Below are 21,003 nucleotides of genomic sequence, written 5' to 3'. Positions count from 1 at the left end.
CCTTCTGCATCTTAGAGGCTCTTTCATCTGTCCCATCGTGAACTAATGTTGGTCTTGGTGACCTGCATATGGTGTTCCAGGTGAAGTCTCATGACAGTCCTATAAGATACTTCCAGTATTGCCTCCCTGATATATTGGCTTTTTTCCTCTGGCGGCCTGAAGTCGTTCTATGATTGCACCCACAAATTTTGCCCTTTTTTTAAATGTGTAATTAGCATTAACAAAGATTTGTGCAAGTGCACACAGATAGCTGCTATATGAATAAGCACACAACTTCCCTATGAAAGTTTAATTGTGAAGCTGAGGGGAGAGTTCAATGCTCTCCATAAAACCTTCCTTGTCCCTGTTTATTGCCTTATATCTTTAATCATTTTGGAGTGTGATGTTAGATGTGGGAAGCTGTTTTCTGATAGCTCCTGTCCAGTTTCTTTCGAGACATGAAATGGGACTGGGGATCTTCCTGAGAAATGGCCAAACAGAACCAAAACAGAATGGGCACCATTTTTGCTCCCCACACTTTCAAAAAGTGCACAAGCTTCTCTGCCAAGGAAAATCAAAACAGATTCTCCCTTCCAGCAGGCAGCCCATTTCCCATTCATCTGTGCTGTAGGGAGCCAGGTCTTGGCACCAGAAGACAGTGTTTAACCTATGATGGCATTTTCAGCATTAGCTGCCTGAATGTGTCTCTGGACAATGAGCCACAGAAATACTGTGAAATGCAATCACGGATGTTGGTCAGATAAAAGAACTTTGTTTGGTTTTGCTCTTTGAGATGGTGCAATTTTTTGCTGGTAGCTGTTGGGATCTCTGCAGGGCAGGAGGTGTGAGCCAGCCCTACCTGCTAAGGTGGAAGTTCAGCGATCAGCACCCACCAAATCCTTCAACGCTGCAGGCAGGAGCAGGTGAAACATGTTTGTGCACGAGAGCTGGCATCTCCTTTCAGTCTGTGGCCACAAGATGATAAACCACTCCACAGCTGACTGGATTTGTACCTAGGCTTTTGTGGTCGGGGTCCAGCAAGAAGTCTGCTTGATGTGACACCACGGATGTAACAGTGCTGTGGTTTCCCTTTGTTAAGACCTCCATGGCTTCCCAGGGAACAGCAACTTGGAAGAGGCACCGCTTTTGCTCCTCATGTCCTGCACAGTGAATGTGAAACTGTCTTGTCCTCGGTGGAAACTTGCAGCCCCTGCATGCCAGCAGGCAGGCGAGAACTGCCACAAGGAGAGCAAGCGGTGTGGCACTCGACCTAGGATTTCCCACGGTGAGAGCACCGACCGCTCGAAGCCTCACAGCTACCTACTGCATCCCATAGTGTCTTGCTCCTTCACTGAGCTGTTCTCGGTCAGGCTGTTCCTTTTCAGCTCCTGCCAGACAGCTGTTCCTTCGGGGTTCTCCAGTGGAATTGCTGGTTTTCTTCCCATCCCAACTCTCTGAACGCAGGCAGAGCTAATCAGGGATAAGGATCAAGTGTTTATCCATTTAAATCTCAGTCTAAAAGAGATTTCACTTCAAAGGCACCCAGCTAATGCGGTGGTGACTTGATGAGCGTTTGGAAAACAATTAAAAGGTCCCCAAAACCACGGGTGAACGCGAGAGTTCTCTCAAACTCCAGCTCGCCTTTCGTTCTCTTGCTTCGTGTACTTCTCTGGCCGGTGCCAGCTCCAGCTTTCCGAGCCAGGGAACGGCGCTTGTAAAGGCTTCGGGTTCTGGTCAGAACAACCACGGAAGACGCGAAGCCGCCTCTCCCGGGGCTGGCTCGGTGCCCCGCAGGCCGGAGGCGGCCGCACGGCAGCGACCGCGGGGCGACCGTCGCCCGCGGCAGCCCGGCCCCCCCACCCCACCCCCCGGCCTGGCCCCCCGGGCCCCCCCCCCGCCGGCCCCGCTCCCGCCGCGGGCCGCTGCTGCCCCCTGCCGGCCGGGCCCGGCCCCCGCAGCACCGCGGGTCCCGCCGCCGTCGCTTCTCGCCGTTTCTGTCGCCGCTTTCACGACAAAAGGCGTCCCGGACAGGCGGAGGCTCCGCGCTCCCCCACGCCGCGTGTTCCGTTTTCCCTCCCGGTCCCTGGTGCCGGAGGGCCGACAGCCCCCCCCCGGGGTGCCCCGGCTGTCCGGAGAGCGCAGTGCCCCCCCTCCGTCCTTCCCAGGAGAGAATTCACCCCGTGCCCGTTGCCACCTTGGGACACCGCAACGGCAGAAACGGCTCCTGAAGCCGTCTTTTTACGTGCATGCGAGCATGTAAAAAAAGTCGCGTTTCTTCTAAGAGAAGGGAGGAAAACTCCCAAAGTGGGAAGAGCCCGAGAAGAGCATCTTCTTTTTTCACCATCTTGCATGGGCATGTGCTCATATTGGCAGACACAGCACAAGTGAGAGAGATAAGAAAAGGAATGTTTACGCCCAGGCTCTCTTAACTTGCCCGAACTGCTCCAGGACACTCAAGGACGTGTCTTCATTGTTCTCGCTGAAAGCCCCTTCCAGCTACCAGCGTTGCAACAAGCGTAAACAGAGACAAACTTTTGTCCCACAGTTGGCTTCTGCGCTGTCTCTCCCTAGACACCAATTTCAGCATCGCCTCTGCTCAAACTTGGTAGGCAACACCGGAATTTCGGCGTGGCACGGGCACTGCCCCATCACACAGACGACGGAGTAAGCACAAACAGCTCCTCAGCTACGGAAATTATTCATAAAGGGTGAGTTTTTCTACCTTTCTATACAGTGGGAGAAACAACTCCCTGCTGCTAGCACCGTCCCAGAGTCGTCTGGCTAATATGGTGCCTGAATTCAGCAATGCGCCCTCAGCAAGGCTTCACCTCTTGCCTAAGGTGAAATACTGTGCGCAGCTGAAGCAGAATGGGAAAATCAAAGCGGGATTTAGGGGCCGTGGTGGGGAGTGATTAGAAAGATAGTAGTTCAATTTTAACCAGCTAGAAAAGACAGCTAGAGAAGCTGACCTGCCATCTCTTACGGTTTTGGACATGTCACGGTCACAACCATGAGCTGCACGTGACAAGCTCCACGCACCACGTGCTGCACAACCCACCTCCCAGCCCCTTCATTTTGACCTTGACTTTTCAAGGATTGTTTATGGTGTGCATTACTAGGACATTCAGGCACCTCTTGTGGCTTCCCGCTGTAAATACCAAGAGAACAAACTCTCTGATTTATTAATCAATTAATTAGATACAATATATTTATGGCTACTGCAGGCCCACAGTAATTTGTGGTAACAAAGTGCAAGGCTGCAGTGAAGAACAAATTGATGCGGTGCATCAGTCCTCCTTCATAAGGTGGATCCTCCTTCTTTCTATGCAGAGATGGTAACAAATATTCAATGGAATGGTTAACGTTTCCGCTGAAATTTGAATTTGTAGATAGCTGGACCATTTGCTGTCTCTTTCTTCACCTTTACTTTATGAGTTTTGTCCTGGAAAAAAGAACAAGAAAAAAATATTTGCTGGCATGTAAGAAGAAAACAACTCACCCTGATAGAACTAAGAAAGCCCCTGTCTGGGACTGACATGGCATCAGAGAAAAACAGTCACTTTCCACTGTTCAGGTGGGGATTATATTTGTCTGCTCTTTCTGCCTTTAGGTTGTCAGGCACAGCCTGCTTTGTTCACAAGCACCGGCGAACAGCGAGTCCCATGGTGACAAGGAATTCTTTGGTCACTGGGATTTTTAAGATCTTCTCATACCCTGCACAAACGGTGCCTTGCCTCTGCTACTCGGAAGCATTAATTCAGTACCTGAGAGGTGGCACCAGCATTTTAGAAAAGGCTCGTAAGCACCATTTCAAAGTCGAGTCTTTGTCCTTGCTGACATGGTAAGGGTTGGATCAGCAGATATTATTTACTAGCCATGGCACAACTGGAATGCTTCATCTCCTCGCTTCTTCCATACTAAAAGAGGATTACTTATTTTTAGGAGTTATCTGGAAGTGTCAGTATAAAATCAGAGTGAAGAAACACATACATACAAAACGAGACCTAATGACCTTAACAAAACAGATTCGGAGCCAGAACTAAACCCCTCACCAAAAGATCTTTACGTGTCTGGATCTTCTGTGTAACAACAAACATGGCCTTTTCTCTTTCAATGCGCTGCTTCAGGAGGTCATACTGATTCTTCCTTTGCTGGGCTAATTTCTGGAGGGGAAAAAAAAAGAGAAACATTTTTCAGACAGAGAGAGGAACAAGACACTGTGGTCTACAACCTATTCTGAGGCACTGGGACCTCACAAACAAGTTTTTAAATCAATCATATTAAAGAATGCTGCTCCAGTTCTGTGGCTAGATTCCAGAGAACTGTTTTAACACCTTGATCCTCACACTAGAGGTTTTCTGGTTAAGACTTAATTTTTTTGTGTTTGTTTTAATCTCCTAAACCCAAACATAAAACTGCAACCTCTCCTAATGTCGTTTAGATGCTGTGTCACCTTGCTCAGTAAGTGGCTGGAATTTCATTCGTCTAAATCCTCTGAATTTCAATGTTGACTGCAAGGTAACATTTATCCCCTAATGAAAACCCACTTTATCCAGATTGGGCGGGGGGGTAGAAAGACCAGAGCCCAGTTCCTGAAGTGCTTTGACATTGTACAAAGACTTCCCAAAATGCAACTTGTTTGGTCACGTTTACCTACTAAGAGCGGATGGCTTTCCCAACAGAAAAATGGTATTACTGCAGGTGTGATTTAAGTAATTAAATTAAGGAGAACAGATCCCAACACGCTTAAAATATGACTCAGACATTTAGAGGAGAAAATTTGTCAGTCTACAACTTGTCCAACTGCTTTACTGACAAGCCAAACTGAGAAACCTGGCAAGGAGAAAGGGACCACAGGGCATTTGTTATCTGACATCTGACATCTGACTCAGAAAACAACAGGTTACAAATTTACCAATCAGCAATTTTAGACAACTTTATTTTTACCTTACACAAACCAACTCAAGCTTATAGGACTGCCCAATAAGTCTAAAGTAATTAAGCTGTGTTTACAGTGTTAAAGTCAAGTGTAGCTACTTCTAGGACAGAAGTGCTGCGATACAAACCAGAATCAAAGTTGACTGTGTAAGGATCATGAAACACTTTGAATAGGAAAGCCAGGAAGTGAGACTATAGCTTAAATGTCCTTGAGACGAAAAGGGGGGACAAATCCTAAATCTCAAGGCACTTCAGGCTCAGAACCTAACAGAAAAATACCATGAGATAATGCAACAACAGATACATCTATGTTGGAATAAGCCTCTTCACATCCCTACTCCGGGGTGCAAGGGGTTTTGGGGAGGTGCAAGGGGAGACTTAACAGTGGATGCTGCAAAAATCACACTTAAAACTGCAGCAATCTGATGAACAAATAGTCCCATAGGTGTATGTTGTGTAACGGAGAAGAAATACATCAATTTTGCCAAGGAAACTGCCTAATCAGATCTATACCATTCCTTTCTGGCCCATACATCACAACTCTCGATTTACAATCCACAGCTGACTGGGATACGACTGAACAAGTTCTCCGTGTCGGTCCAGAAGATTCGGCTGAAGGCTCCAGGCGCTCGATGATTAACTGACATCCACTACAGCCTTGTGTCACCAGTAAAAATTCTAAGAACAACTTTGCTCTCCTCCACAACAGTCCAAGGAATCCCCTTTAATGCTTACTATATCAAAGATGTAAAATGTTAATAAAACTGTAACACAAAGAGTGGCAGTACCTTTAAGTGGGCAGGATCAGTAGCTCCTTTCACTGTCTCCTTCTGCAGCGTTGCAATGGTCGGTCGGTTGTACACTCTATTTACGAGCTCTGGAACAGTATCCAGATGAGTTGCGATATCAAACTCCTCAACTACAAATAAAAAGAAATTTAGGAATAAACTCACATGGACTGCTTGGTCTAACGCTCTGTAAACCTTCTAAACTAGCTTAAGTACAGTCAGTGATGGAAGTCTCAGCAACACAGCTCCTGCAGATCTGGGGTCTCATCTAAAGATTAGATCAAAAGATATTTCTAGAGCACCTGAACAATTATTCCTGAAAAAACCCTTTTTTTATGATAATGACATAAAGCAAGCACCATACTATTTTAAATAACCTACAATAAAACATCACAGAACAAGTCTTCTGATAAAACCTACTTAAATCTTACCTTCTTTTTTGGTATCAAAAAAGAACACGTGCTTGTTGGGATTCTTCCCCTCGGCATCCAGGAGATGGAGCTCCGACTTCAGCCGCTCGATTTTCTGCGGGAAAGAAAAGTTCATCTGTTCTGCCAAACACCCGTAACACGGTAAATAATGTCTCCCTGATGTAAATTCCTGTTTGTTTCTCAAGCATCTCAACTCTTCCTTCCTTTTCAGTCTTTGAAAATATACCCAGTCCATGTTTCTGTCATGTCTTCACAACCTTTTCGAGTAGAGGTTAACAGGAATTTCCAGCATTACCCAGCCAAATATGTACAAATCAATTTTCAAAACAGTAAGTTAACTGCATGGCAAAGTAGTAATGATTACCATGAAATTGCTACTAAAAGTATGAAGAAAAATTGAAAGCTGACACTTCATTTTTTTTATCTTCAGTGATGGTGTGTGGACCAACATCAGAGCAAAGAACATTCTCAGAAGTGGGTCGTATTCCTGTCGATTGCCTGCCTACCGTATTCAAACAACTCATGGCAGTAACAATAATCCTCAATTCTTTATAAATACGAGAAGCAAGAGTACGTGCTTAATGTCTGAAATTTACATAAGAAATTGCCATGTTTTATAACAATGCACAATATCGTTTTTATCATTCAGTGTACCTTTAGGTTCTATACACAGAGCTCCACTGACGTTTCCACCTATCATTTCCAGCATTACACAAACCACATTTCACTAAACATAAACACAACGGCCAACAACAACAAAAAAACACAATAAAAAGAACAATTCTGAGTAAACTGGAAAACACTAAAACAGTGAAGTATTACCTTGGCTTCTGCCACTCTTTTCATTTCCACGTATTTAATATCCTGCGTCCTCATCAATTTCACCTGTTCTGGGGTCACTTCATCCTTTGGCTGCTTTATTATATGAACTCCATCCTAAAACCAGGTGGAACATAGCGCTTACAGACAGATACCATTCCAGCTGTAGTGTACTACAGGTCCTAATAATCAAAGCAAAATAACCTTTTTGTCCTTTGCCCCTCACTTTCTTCAAAGCCTTCCACAGGCACCAAACCAAGTCTCCTAATTTATTTACTAATTCATAAATTAGAAACAAAGCAAGGCAGAAAAAAAATTACATCACTTAGAGCAACAGAGTGTAACCCTGCTTGAAGGCAATTTAGATTCTCACCTGGACCTCTGCACGTATCATTTTAAAGTAGAACTCATCAGGATTCTTGTCCAGAGCTTTCTTTTGAAGTGCTCTGAGGGCATTCTGTTTCTTGTGATAGTCACTAGAGGAAAAAAAAAACACAACAAATACAACAAACAAAACAAGCAGAAGTTGTTCAGCAGTTTCTCCATGATCACACTCCCCGATGAGATGCTGAGTCCTTCAAAGTGATGCTCAGACGTTTGAGACAGCAGTCAAGGCTGCACAGACAGAGCTGTGCACCAACAAACAACTTTAGCTGTACAGTTTATTCCTTGACAAAGCCGGAAATGAGCAGTGTCCAACAGCAAGTGTTAGAAGAGTAATGGAAACTCTTTCACCCATTCTGCAAAGCTCACTGAGCTGCTTAGAGCTCCTAGATCTTCTACAGAGTGATCAGATCTTGTTCCATCGAAGAGCAAAGTAACGCTTGTAAGTTTTGTATTAATGACAGTGATAACGACTTTGTGAGGCCTTCGCTCCCCACGTTCCCCTTCCCCCTGACGGAACCACAGGCATGTTTAACTGTCCGTGCACGTCCCGCTGGTCTGTAGGACAGCGCCTACTCGACGGGCTCAGGTACGCCAGCTCCGGGCGGGCAAGGCCGCAGGCTCGTCACGCCGCCTCTGCCACCCGGGACGCCGCGGCGCAGAGACCGCTCCGGCCGGCGGGTAACCCCTGAGCGCCGCCGGGGCCGCCTGCCCGCCCGCAGCCCGTCCGCAGCCAGCCCCGAGGCCGCCCGACTCACCGGGCGCGGAGCCTGTAGTCCTTCTTCTTCTCCAGCAGGCCCAGCTTCTTCCGGGCGGCGGGCTAGGAGGAAAGGCAGGAACGGCATGGGCGGCCGCCGCCACCGGCGACCCGCGGCGGGCCCGACGAGGCGGGCGGCGGCCCAGCCCGGCACACTGACCTGTGCCCGCTCGCGGTGCGGGCGCTGCCTCGACTTGGCGGCTTTCCTGAAGGCGGCCGACATGGCGGCGGGCGGTGGCCTCCCGCGCCTGACTCGGGCCTCGGGCCTGTCTCCCACCCCGCCGGGGTGCCCCTGCTCTGCTCTGCTCTGCCCCGCCCCGCGGTGCCGCGGCCCAGTCCCGGTCTTGTCCTGCCCCTGCCCGGCCCGGTCCCGCTCGGGGCCGCCGCCGCGCTGCGAAACGCCAGGCGCTGTGCAGGAGGCGGAAGGGGCGGAGCCTCGGCCTCAGGTCGCGGGCGAGGCTCGCCGGGCCGTGGCGCCGTCTCCATGGTGACGGCGGGGCCCGGTGCGCTCCTCCTGCCCGGCCGGGACCCCGCCACCGCCCGCGCCGCGGCGGTCCGAGCGTAGCCCCGTTAGGCCGCGGCAGCGCGGCGCGGGCGGGAGGCCGGACCGACCCGACCTCCCCCGGGGCGGGGGCGGCTCTGCCGGGGCGCAGGGACCTGCGACCCTTCTCGGCCGTGCCCCGAGGGCTGCCCACCGCTGTTCGGCGGCCGAGCCCGCTCGGGAGTCTCAGCCCTGTCCGCCGGGCCCCGGGCGGCTGGAGGACACGGGCCTGCTGCTGTGGGTGGCTTGAGTCCTCGGGAGCATCCCGCCGCCGCTGGGCACTCGGGGCTCTCGCTCGCCTGTGCGGGGCTGGTGCGCGCCCTCCTGGGGCCCGCAGGCCGGGCTCGGAACCGCAGCCGCGGCGGCCGGTACGGCCGAGCACCCCCGAGCTCCATGCGTGTTTCAGCCGCTGCGAGCCCACGGCTGCGCGGGGGAAGCAGCGCCGCGCTGGAGCCGGGGCTTCCAGGAGGGGGAGCCGCAGGGCAGGCGGCGGGGGGACCCGCGGGGCGGCATCGCGTCCGGCGCCGGGAGCCGGCACTGGCGTTCCCGCGGGGCGGAACAGCGGGTGCCCCCACGGCCCGTTCGGGGGCACAAGAGCCCGCAACCGGCCGGCTCTCCCGCCGCCGCCGCCCGCCCCGTCCTGCCTACGGCCCCGCGCCTGCCCGAGCTGAGCAGCGGGGAGGGGCGGCGGGCGGGCTTTGCGGAGCTGGGCTCTGGGACGGCCGCTCAGGAGCGAACGGCGAGGCGAAGGGTTTAGCGCGGGGCCGGCTGCCTCGGGAGGGGGGTCTCGGCGCGCACCGCTGCCCCCGGGGCACACGGACCCCCGGGCTGGCAGGAGCATCCCGCTCGCACCCACCGCCGGCGGCCTGACCCCCTCCTGGCCCCCGCAGAGAGTGCTTGTGTGGGGCGAGCGCCGGGCGGCCCAGCCCGCCGCCCCTCGGCCCGGCTCGGCCCGGCCCAGCCCACCGCCCCTCGGCCCCGCCCCGGGCCGGGCTCCGCGCCGCGCCGTGGACTGGGGAGCAGAGCCGCGCCGAGCCTGCCCATCGCCGGGGCGAGCAGCGAGCGGGGCGCGGCCCCGGGACGCCGGACCAGGTGGGTCGGGACAGGCCGGGCTGGTGGGGCGGCGGCGGCGGCGGGAGCCGGGGCGGGAGCGCGGGGGGCGGCGGGCGGCGGGGGCCGCCGCTGCCGCCCGCTTTGGCCCCGGGAAGGGAAGGGAAGGGAAAGGAAAGGGCCTCCGCGGCGGATGTCCCTGGCGCTCTCCGGGGACGGGGCATCCCCGCGGGACCCCAGCCGCGTTCGCTGTGTCTTGCCCGGGATGTGGCTCGCCCGGGGAGCTCCGCTGCGGTTTGTTCTGGGAAGCACAGCTCGCATCGTTTTCTAGAAGGGAACAAAAAAAGCCTTCGGCCGTGTCTCTTTCCCAGACTGTAAAGTTGCAGTGCTTAAGCTGTATTTTATTAAGAAAACTCTGAAACTTTACCCAGCCAATAGACTCGGAAGTAAACTTAAACCAAATGCTCAAACGTAGCACAAAGAAATGTTCAACACATCCCGAATGGTAGCTGTGTTTCCAGAGAATCCCAGGGGCAGGTGTGGGGAAAGACTAGTCAAAGCTTTGCCTTTTTTTTTTTTTTCTTCGTGTTAAACAAAGACTCAAAAGTCACAGTTTGAATGTTGCTATCAAAAACCATTTACCATCTTTTCAAAACGTTTTTTTACTGAATGCAGTTTTGTTTCCGATTGTTATGTTTTCTTACAGGTAATGTTTTCTGGTTTGGTTTCCAGTTTTGTCGGTATTTTGTACTTGTGGCTACTTCATCACTTTGACTTTTCCATGAGAATTCATGAAAATATTGGATATACTTTATAGTTAGCCTGGGTGAAGCACGGTAGTAGGAATTACTCTCCAGTGACTCAGAGCTCAAATGGATGACGTGTGATGGTGGTTACTTCCATCTACAGCGCAGGCTTTGGTATTGAGGTCTCTATCCTTAGATGTGAATTTAACACATTCACCATTTCGCAGTCTTGAAAATCATAAATAAATCTTTCCAAAGGGGAAAACCTGTTGAGGAGCACAGGGAAGTCCACTCGAGACCAGGCTGAAGCTCTGATGAAGGCAGTGTCAGTGGCCACCAGTCAACAGCTAGGGAAGGGTGCGGGGAGGTTTCTTTTACTTTTCTGACTCCTTGACCAAGCATTAGATATCTGTGGCTCTTCCAGCTGCTATGAATGTGTAATTGTCAAATAATCCTTTACTGTTCGTTTTGGAGAAGCGTTTTCTTGGATATTTCCTTAGGAGCCTCTCATATTCAAATATATGCCTTTGGCATGAGTAATATTTTTCTGGTGTTCACAGAGGTGTTGAAGGTGTCTCATTTCCCTAATTTGGAACACTGTTCCCTAATTTGCTCTGTCAAAATGTGGTTTAACTTCCTGATGGGCAGGCCATCAGCAGGACGGGGAAGTCTGACATTTCACCTGTCTTACTTTTGTGCCATTTTCTTTCCTTTTCCTAGAATGGAGACCATGAGGTTCTCTTGCTTCTCTTGCTTCTCTTGCTGGCTGCTTCCTTAGAGGCACAGAGTTGTGAGTGTTAGTTTAATTCTTACTAGCTAGGTCTGTATACTTTTAAGACTGGTGGCATAGCATAGGAGACAAAAATACAGGCAATATAGTTAGTTGTGGGCACTAATTATAGCAGATGCTCTACAGCAAAAAGTATGTTTTGGAATAAGAACTCCTTAAACCTGTACACAGGGAGTGGTGGGGACACACCAAAGGCAACATCGTGTTCAGAAATATCCAGAATTCCATAGCTGGAAGCCCTGTGAACAGTTCCATGGTCTCAGCTTTTGGAGCCCCACCATCTCTCCATATTGGATGTTTTTGAGGTGCCTCTTGGGGGGGAAAATCTGTGCATCTGCCCTGGCTGCAGAATAGCATCCGAAGAGCTGAGCGGTGGCTACTGTGCTGAAGGCCAAGCTGGTTCCTTGGTCTTTGGGGGGATGGTGGGTTGCTGCCGTTTGCTCTGCAGGATTTGCAGCCATCTGCAGCACGTCTGCTGTCAGCTCTGCTTCCTGTTTACACTGCAGTTCGGTTTAGAGCGGACTCTGAACCAGCCGTGCTGTCCGAGAACACAGCTGGCAGCTGGGTGGCTCCGAGATCCTGATGGCGAGGAAAGGCAGGAGTCTCTTTCCTGCCCCGTGTCATTGTGGCTGCCCTGATGATATGTGCTTTTTTTTTCTGTAGAGTACAAGCCTTGTGTGGCTATAGGCAGTGTTCACTGGTCTATAGATTTCTGAGGGCTATGAACTCAGTGGTATCTTTTTCAGTTTTGGACCTAGCAGCTTTAAGGCAGAGGTGAACCCTTAACTGATAGAGCCAAGAAAAACTTCTCTGTGGGCAGGCTACTGAAGTTCCCAGTGCACCAACTCTGGAAGCAGTTGGTTCTGTTCACAGCCAGGACTCGCTTGCTCTATGAGGTGAGATGCTTTCTGCAGTGTTCCTAATTGCAGCTGAGCTGATGCTGTTACATGGCCTGCTGTTTTTTGAAATGCCAGCAGGAAAATGTAATAAATTGATTACTCCTACTGCTCAAATAATTCCCACCCCCTCTCCCTGGAAAAAGACTTTTACAGTAATCACAGTGCTGATACACAAGATTTTCGTGATGACTCGCTGGGGTCCTCATTCATGTCTGTGGGATTTTCACTGTCCTTAGCTTGCATGAGGTCATGTTTGAAGACCCCTAATTGCAGCGGTAGCCTTGGGAGAGAGACAGGAGCATCAACTTTTTTGCCTCTGCCGCGCCTTTCATATGAGAAAGTTTCCATAGACAAAGAAAGTGTTTACAGAAAACTGACTGGCTGGCTGGTCTGAGTAAAAGCCAAACTTCTTAACTGGACAAACAGCTTCATAATTTCTTGTAATTGCTCACGTAAGGAAACCATTTCTGCTCTGGTGTTTGGTATTCAGTATCCATGGCTGACATCCGCAGTTCTTGGGTCGCCTGTGCCTATCGTGGAGCACCCAGCTTGGTCTGGCAAGAAGGTGGTGTGAATGACATTTGCAGTTTTGCTCAGCATTCAACTCCAGAGTGCAAGCTGCTACACCTCATTCCTTAGGGGACTTTGAGTATTTCTGCTGAAATACGTGCAATTTCGATGGCCAAACTGGAAAAATTTAGAGAGAACCTGACAATGTTTTGCCTGGTGATGTCATGAGAACAAATGTAAATGTGTATTTTTAAAAAAAAAAAAAAAAAAAAAAAAAAACCAGCTGTAAAAATAGACACCACCTGCATCTAGGAAAGGGAGAAGACCAGTTGTTAGTGGGCAGAGAAACTTTACCAGTATTATTTAATCTTCAAATTACTAGCAAGCGTTTAGGATCACTTTCAAAGGATACCATGTTCAAATATGAGGGCTGGGAGTTTGCAGGCAAAGGGGTTCAGCTGCACGCGCGTTGTTGGTTTCAATGGGACTTGGGTTCCACAGCCGGACTGGACAGCTCTGCCTTCTCGTTCTCTGTTCTGCAGTCATTCACAGAGAGGAGGTGGCGTTTCCCACAAAGGCTGATATGCAGTTGCTAGACTTTGTCCATCAAGAAGTGGTGGGTCTTTAGCTATACTTGGAAAGAGAAACACTCCATTCTGGAGAGATGTAGTTGCTAAGAAAAGTCCTTGGTCTTTGTTTCTTCACTTCCTTCCGTTTTGCACTGGTTTTGCCAGGTGTAAAATAGAATTGTCAGCAGTTTACAGGGAGGGGGAGTGTCAGTTTTCCTGTTGAAGAAAATATCAAGGGTCTGATTGTGAAAGGAAAGGGGAAATTGAAGAATGCCACATGGCTTCCACCTTCCTGTATTTCATCCTAGCAGGATTGCCTCTGCCGAGTGACTCACTTTGTGTCTGTTGGTATTTGCTAAATGCAGTACAGTTTTCACAAATGATTCTGCCCTTACTCAACAGGAGCCCACTGAGAGGGTAATGTAACTCTGGGAGGAACCAGAAAGACATGTCCATTAGAGCTAAGTTAATAGTTAATCAAGAGTTATTTAGAAATAGTGTTAACACAGAATCCAAATAGCAGTGGAATAAAATTCCTGAAATTTATGTTCTTGTTCTTAGTGCAGTCTCACTTTGGCTTTATTTGGCCTATGGTCATCTGACTGTTAAGATTAACTCATAGCTTTTTTTATTTGCCTCTGAATATATTACTGTAGATTGTCCTAGGCTTGCAAGCTGCCAAGTTCTTTTATGTAAAGTATTTTGAACTTCTCAAATACAAAAAAAAAAAAATTCTTAAACCAGCACCATGGATAAATACTAACTCTAGACCCTTCTGATTGGTGTCATCGCTGGATGGAAGTTTGTTGATGTTTATGCCCAACCTGCCCAGTGCCAGTTCTGTTCAGGAATATAAATTATCTTCCAGCACCAACCTGGTGGTTGATGCCAAGGACGTAATTTTAACTGCTTCCTAACTTAGGTCTGAACATCTGAGCTGTAAGCCAGAGGAATGTGCTGTATCTAACCTGGAGCTGTTAGCGGTCTCCAGTGTCATAAATCCAGAGAGTGGAGAAGCCAGTGCAGGTGACTGAACAGCTGGAGCTGTTTTCTGTGCACACAGCAGGGGAAGGGGACCTCTGAATAGCTCAAGGAAATGCTCAGTGTGGTTGGAACGGCCGTGGATCTGCTTCCCTAGTGCTTCCTCCAGCACATGTTACACTTGACCCTGCCAGTACTAAACGCCAATAGGAGTCAAGTCATTGTCCCCAGTGGCAGATTAAGCTGCTTGGCCATTGTTGAGAGTCCAAGATTTTCCTCTCTCACCGTGTTTAAATGACTGCTTGGATGTGCAGCCAAAGTAAACATAAGCTAATAAAAAATGTAGATATAACAGATACAGACTAGCTGTTGTGGACTAAGCAGGCATGCTCTAGCACAAAGATGTGTGAGTTTTGCTTGCATCTTTTTGCTTTAGTTTTGAAAGAGACGGTACAGATCAAGTATAACTTCCTTTCTGTTGCAACAGGGGAACTGTATTTATGTGTCTCCTTTGAATAAGAAAGGCTGCTGGGTATCTAGTGCCTATCTTCCAAGGTATGGTGTGCAAACCCCAGGCTAGCACTCCTCGCTTGAGAGCTGGAAGTGCTGTGGCAGTCCCTGCAGCTTCGGAATACTTTCCTGTATTTCCCCACAGTCCATTTCCTTGTTGGCAATAAATGCATTTTCAGTTGACTTTTTACTTTTTCATGTACTCAGTACATAGCCTGTGAAGGCCATTGCTGTAAGATAACATTGAGATCAGAAGTCAGCGGGGGGTTGTAAGGAGGTGAGCTATCTAGGTGGCTATGAAGAGTGCCTAAACTTACAGTAAAAGAAAGAATGAGATCTGGAGAGGATCTTTCTGTGTGTGGAGTGTTCGGGGTTGGATTGTCCCAGTGATGCAGTGCTGTGGAATACTGTGTTATGTTATAAAAGGTGCTGAAGTGAATAGCTGGAGAGGTGCTGCAGTTGTTTGGATGTACAGCTGTTTTAAGTGCTTGTACGTTGCTAGCATACGCAGTCACCGTGTGTCTGAAGGTGGCTGACCTGCTGAGGTCCTTTGGCAGTGGCTGTCTTTGTTTTCCTCTTCCTGAGGCCTGGGTTGGCATGCCTTTGGCTCTGGTGGGATAGTGCCGTCTTGCACTCTGTCCTTCAGCCTCTTCTGTTGTGGAATGGCAAGCGGTGATCAAAAGGTTATAGAGAAACTGAGGGCTGAGAGTGTGATACGACATTAAAGGATTAAAGGCTGCTGGGCAGTAATTATCATAAACGATGCAGACAAGTCCAGATCTAGGAACAGTTTTTCCTCTTTCATCCCATGCCAGTCATGGCTCATGCTGACAGCACACCTGGAAATGAGGTAACTGAATACTCTGCCCACATTGTTCAGATTTGACAGGGCTTGGGCACAGGCGTAGCATGTGTTTTCTCTGCTCCTGGGCAACCTTTGTTCTCTTGCAGCCAGGAAGTCTTACTGATGAAATGAGACAAGGCAGGGTGCTTCTCTTCGTTTCTCGGGAAAGATGCTTCTGAGCCACCTGTGGTATAACTTTCCTGAGAAAGACCCTTTCCAGATGCAGAGATCTTGCTGCTGTTGAAGTACGAGGCAGAAATACTTCCAGTGCTGCCTGAACATGTTATTTAGGTCAGTTGCAAGGAAGATGGCAACATGAATCAGAAGAGGAGTTGGAAGAGGAGGAAAGTCGTTAGACGGCACCTTGACATCCCCTGCCAATGCAGGGTTTTTCTCTGCCAGCACAGAAGCACAGTTAGAGATCACATTTGTTGTCTTCTGTGCTCTCTGTACGCTCCTGTAACTGTGAGTAGCTGGATTAGAAATGAAAGAGAAGGCTGCAAACAAAAGCCTTGCCTTTATCGCTCTGCATCAGTGGACCTATTTCCTGGTGTATTAACTAATCTCTCTGAAGCAGAGAGACAGAGCACGGTCTCCTCCTTATCCCTCTGGAAAACAAGATACATCGGAATAATTGCTCTAACTGCGTCCATTTTGGGTGAATGAGTCTCCACAAGATGCTTTTGTGGAGGCACAGTCATGATATTTTTGTGGCAACTGCTCACTGGTGGAGTGCTGGCCAAAGTGGCTTGGATTATTTCCCTCCAGGTAGTTGGCAGGCAGTGCCTGGTGCGGAGGGCTGCCGGGGGAGCAAAGCAAAGCAAAGCCAGCAGCCTGAGTGCACTGGGCTGGGCCTTGGGCTGAAGGGATGTCAGCGATGGTGGGAAACCTTCTGAAAATGTCCCGTTGGGCAGGGCTTTGCTGAGCACTCTGTTTCCCTTCCCAGAGGAAGAAGCCTGAATTTACCCATTGCTCTATAGAGACCTGTAGGGTAAAACAAATTATTCTTACGCAGTAGAAAACACTGGGACCAACCTTAACTGATGAAGCAATTTGCCAGCTTTTAGCCTTAAGGTCCCTAGTCCCTCAGGGCTTTCCAGCGTAATGACTTGGGTTGGTTTCCCAGAAAGATTCTCTTGGATATGTGCTGTTGGCAATACTTTGGCTCATTACTGGCCATTTTATTTTTCCAAGAGCCAGCTCTTGTTAGCTTCGTTCTCACAGTATTGTTTTCTTTCTTGAAGAAGCTTTTGCTGGCTCTCCTAAACTATCACATGGGAATTGCTTACTAGCTTAGATTTATTTTTTTTTGTTTTGACCCAAAGCTGTGCTTCGCTCCCCTCTGTAACACTGCCAACATAATTTCCAGTCTCTTTTAAGCATATGTTTTGCAATAATATCTAAACTCTTGGCTCCAAATAACTGCCTTACAGAGAGATTAGTATCTTTTAACGCAGGAATCGAGAAGCAAATAGTGAGAACAAAAACAGTATCTTGAGAGCCTGTAAGACTATCCTGACCTTTACCAAAGGCCTCAGCCTAACTTCAGCGTTCAGGTAGCAGATGGCAGAAATCAGGGTGGACTTTAGTTTGCATGTCACTCTGCCCAGTCACTGTGTTTGCTGGAAATGTGCTCTGCACGTTGTTGCCATCTGGGCTTGACTGTACTATTCTTATAATCTCCAGGGAGCCTTCTCCAGCAGAGCTCATCTCTGATGGAAGTCCTCTTTGGCTGACCTTGCACTGAGGCTAGCATTAGCAGCGTGGATTTTTGAGATTTGACAGCAGTGTTCTTCATAGGAAGAGGACTGGCTTGGTAAATGTTTTGTCCTGGCTGGGGAAGAAGGTATGCCACTTGCCGGGTGTGTTCTCTGGGTATCCAGCTGGGTACGTGGTATTAAACTAGAGAGTGAGGAGGTCAATATTAACATTTTCAAAACTTCAAAGAAGGTGCTACAAAGGAACGCAAAGCCTTTAGAAAGCCAACTGGAAAACTGCCTTTGCTTTAGATGGGAGAGCTAGACGTAGAGATGGGAGGGAAGTTGCACGAGGCTGTTCAGGAAATTAGCAGCAGTGGTGGGAACATACCCCCACTATCTTCTGATACTGAAAAGCTCCTCCTTGGTTTGCATCAGTGCTTGTCTGGGAGGCTGTGTCTGATCTGCAGAAATAACGATGGATGGTTAGAGAATTGGCATCTTTGGAAGTGAAATTTCTCTCCTAATTAGCACATTGCTCAATTTGGGTTGCAGGTGAGTTGAGTCCCAGTTGCTCTGTGCATTTTTGAGTTTGTTGCTTGCCAGTGCATATGACTATATATGAGTGCACAGATTTCAGCATCTCCCAAGACTAAGTAGCACCAGGGTTAAATGTATTTGCTTTTCTTGAGTCTTCAGCTACAAACTTTTTTGGCAGAATAGCAGAAGTGTGCAAAGCTAATACTCTGGTGAATGTTAAATGAGACTATCTACACTTAGGTTTCTATCCTCATTGATTCTTCCTTTGTACTGCGGTGGTATCATAGATCTGGAGGTGGCAAATTTCGGTTGAATTTGCACAAAATGGCTTTGGGGCAGTTTCTGTTTGGGAATCTTTGTTGTTGTCCTTGTAAACATAAAACCTGATGGACCAGACTAAAATAATGCAATCAGCATGGATTTTTCTCAAAATGTTTTTTGTTCCCTCTTATGGTTCTTAAAATTTATATTCAAATGTCTTCTGCCACACAGGCAGAGTGAGGGCTCCAAATGATATGAATAACTGCTCTTGGCAGCGCTATTTACCAAAGTAGTCGCTAAGCTGCATCCTGTCTGTTCTGACCTGCCTGAGTTGCAGGTTGTCCATTTGCACCAGCTGCTGTAGTGTCCTGGAGAATTTTCTGCATTGCTTTTTAAAGATTTGTGAGAACAAAAAACAGATCAGAAGACCCTCACACACCATGAAGATCCTTTCCTGATGTTACGTGCTGTGTAGCCACCTTTTCCTCCAAGCTCCTTCCAGCTGCACTCATCTCGCCATGCTGTTCCGAGGTCTTTATTTGCATGAGTGAGTCCGGGGTTGTGGTGTTCCCTTTTGCTCCTCCCCTGGTAGGGGAGGCAGTTGAGATGTGTTGAACTGGAGCTGAGAGCCTTAGAATCGCAAGGGAGCTGACTAGCAAGTGGCTGCTCACAGAGGGAGGCAAGAGTCGGGTGGGGGGTCCCCGATAGGAGGGAGAGTCTTTGTCTGGATCTCAATGAACAGTCTGCTTTTCAGAGGAACTGAGCTGACTTTGCCTGAAATCAAAAGAATGGGTAGGTGCTCAGCATCCCTGGAACTCAAGAGGCCAAGATACAGGCTGCCAAATACAAAACCGAGAAAAGAACAAAACCAAAACCGCTCCCAGCCTCTGTTCCGAGGCTGTAACTGCTCTGGCTCAGAGACGCAGCGTTTCAGGAGTGGAAGGTACATCCCAGCCTGAGTGGCCAGTCCCGTGAGCTGTGCCGTCCTCAGGGGAGCAGGGCGCCTGTGTTCCCGTTCGCACCGCGCATCTCCCAACGTGCGTGCACAGGCCTGTGTTCACTTCTCAGTCACGCTGCTCTGTACTCGTTTCGCTTTGCCATGGATTGCTGAACGCTCGACCTGTGGCACCCCTTTGTCTTCTGCTTCCTCCTGCCTGTCCCAGTCCGTCCTTCATGAGAAGTCTCACTTTCCTCGGCCTTTTGCGATTTCCAGCTGTGCACCGGCTGGCGCTCACTTGAGGCTGTTTTTGATACAAACCCCCAGGGGAATTTGGGGGGGGGGGGGGGGGGGGGTGTCCCAAAGAGGCTGGTCTCCATATCTGTCCTGTGGCAGCTCTGCCCCTTTGTTTCCCAGCAGAGGGGCTCCTGCCTTCCGCAGCCCCTCCGGCTCAGCTGGCCAGCCCTCTTTCAGCCATGCTCTTGAGAAATCTTGGTGGAGAGTTAGACCTGGCAGATGGAGGCTGTTACCTCATTCCACAAAAATGCTTTGTTATTGAGAAAATGGAAACTGTCTGAGGTTTGGGAGCTGAATAGAGTCATTGGTGTCTGTTTTAACCGCAGTTTAGTGGTGACTGCTGAAAGTTCCTCTCGCCAAGCATTCCCTTTTCCTACACCCATAATCTTCAAGTCATCGGAGAGCTGCAGTGATTTAACTCATTAGCTGAGCAAATGCTGAATGCTGCTGCATACTCTGCAGAAACTTTGCTAAAACCTCAGCATCTTCCAGCAAAAGAAAAATGGCTAGCCAATAAATAACCCTTTGCAAACTGTTGGCCAGAAAAGTGATCCCTATGTATACTAAGCCAAATTCAACTCTCTTTTTACAATCTCAGCTGTGCCTCTTGTTTATTTGATTTTTAAAAAGCTGTGTCAACATTATGCAGGAACTTCTTGGAGAGAAAAGGCATGTATGGAGGCTTATGTTTTGTAATCCTTTAACACAGGTATCTGAATCCCAGTTCTGAAGAGAAATTTCTTCTCATCAGTAACCTTTAAAAGTGTATTTCAGCACTGGGGATTTGGGAGCATAGGAGAAAATAAAAATAGGGATTGAGCTATTTGCAAGCTGGTTTTCATATTGCTGTGAATAATGACTTGAGTTAGTCAGCGCAGAACATTAAGCTAAATAAAAGACTTGTTGTAGTTAACGGATACTTGTATGCATTTGTGAAACTGTGGCATCTGGTACCTCCTGCTGAGAATGTTGCATAAGTGGTATCCACCAAGCACCCTAATAGAGCTGAAAGCAGCAGTGTTAGCTTTTTGGAAATAAAATGAGCACTGTATTTATGTATTTTTAAACTAATGAATCTTAGCGAGCCAAATGAATGTCTTCCAGCTGCTACAGATGTTTTGCATGAATAAATATTTTGGTGCATAGAAAACCCTAGAATACGGAAACCACAAGATATTAAATATTTAATTATTGCCCTAGAATGTAAATATGACTTTCAAATGTTCACTTAGAAATTAATCAATTTGTATGGTTCCCATCTTGTTATCTGGGAAGAGGAGTGACTAGTCAACATCTTCTCGAAATTTCTTTAAATATCAGAGTGGTTTCAGTAATAGGAATTGTTTAACTGGAGGAATAATTCTAGCTGTTTCAGTCAGAACCCAGGATGAGTATTTTAGCTGTAATGAACTGTTCCCATTCTAGATCCCTGCTTTCCGTGGGTTCACAGTGTAACCATAAAAATCCTTTCCAGGGTTAGCTCTGCCTCCTGAGGTCTTTGGGAGGTTTTTTAACATAAAATGTAAATTGCAAAAACAATTAGCAGTTGATTTTCAGGCTGTATGTTACCAGTTTAGAGCCCATTCTGGACATGTGTTGTTCCTGTAACTGTAAAGCAGCCTTATTTCTTGAATGATCCAAGCCCGCAGGATTTCCCTCATGTAAGTGTATCAGAGATTAGGTAACTTCTGTTGCGGTTCAGATCTGTGTGGCTACAGATGATGCCATTTTCCGC

General features: G+C 48.4%; 2 protein-coding genes across 3 annotated transcripts in view; one reads left to right on the top strand and one right to left on the bottom strand.

Moving 5' to 3' along the window:
• Positions 1-3,128: 3,128 nt before the first annotated feature.
• Positions 3,129-8,319, bottom strand: UTP11 (UTP11 small subunit processome component). Its single transcript, XM_086479585.1, has 8 exons — positions 8,257-8,319; positions 8,098-8,159; positions 7,329-7,431; positions 6,959-7,072; positions 6,137-6,230; positions 5,706-5,836; positions 4,032-4,142; positions 3,129-3,421 (listed from the first exon to the last, which is right to left on the bottom strand). The coding sequence occupies exons 1-8, from the start codon at positions 8,317-8,319 to the stop codon at positions 3,338-3,340; spliced, it is 762 nt and encodes a 253-aa protein (XP_086335711.1). The 3' UTR covers positions 3,129-3,337.
• A 1,376-nt stretch (positions 8,320-9,695) lies between these two features.
• Positions 9,696-21,003, top strand: part of FHL3 (four and a half LIM domains 3) — a 30,341-nt gene continuing 19,033 nt past the window's right edge. Inside the window, exon 1 of one of the 2 annotated variants that reach the window (XM_086479240.1) lies at positions 9,696-9,729. The gene's annotated coding sequence lies outside the window, so the exon portion shown is untranslated. The remainder of the gene's footprint in view (positions 9,730-21,003) is intronic. The other variant, XM_086479241.1, reaches the window with a different exon arrangement.

The sequence above is a fragment of the Leptosomus discolor genome, chromosome Z (genome assembly GCF_034619465.1).
Source record: "Leptosomus discolor isolate bLepDis1 chromosome Z, bLepDis1.hap2, whole genome shotgun sequence".
NCBI classification, from domain to species: Eukaryota; Metazoa; Chordata; class Aves; order Leptosomiformes; family Leptosomidae; genus Leptosomus; species Leptosomus discolor.
The sequence above is the reverse complement of the archived record's forward strand: the minus strand, read 5'-3'. Positions and strand labels throughout refer to the sequence as shown.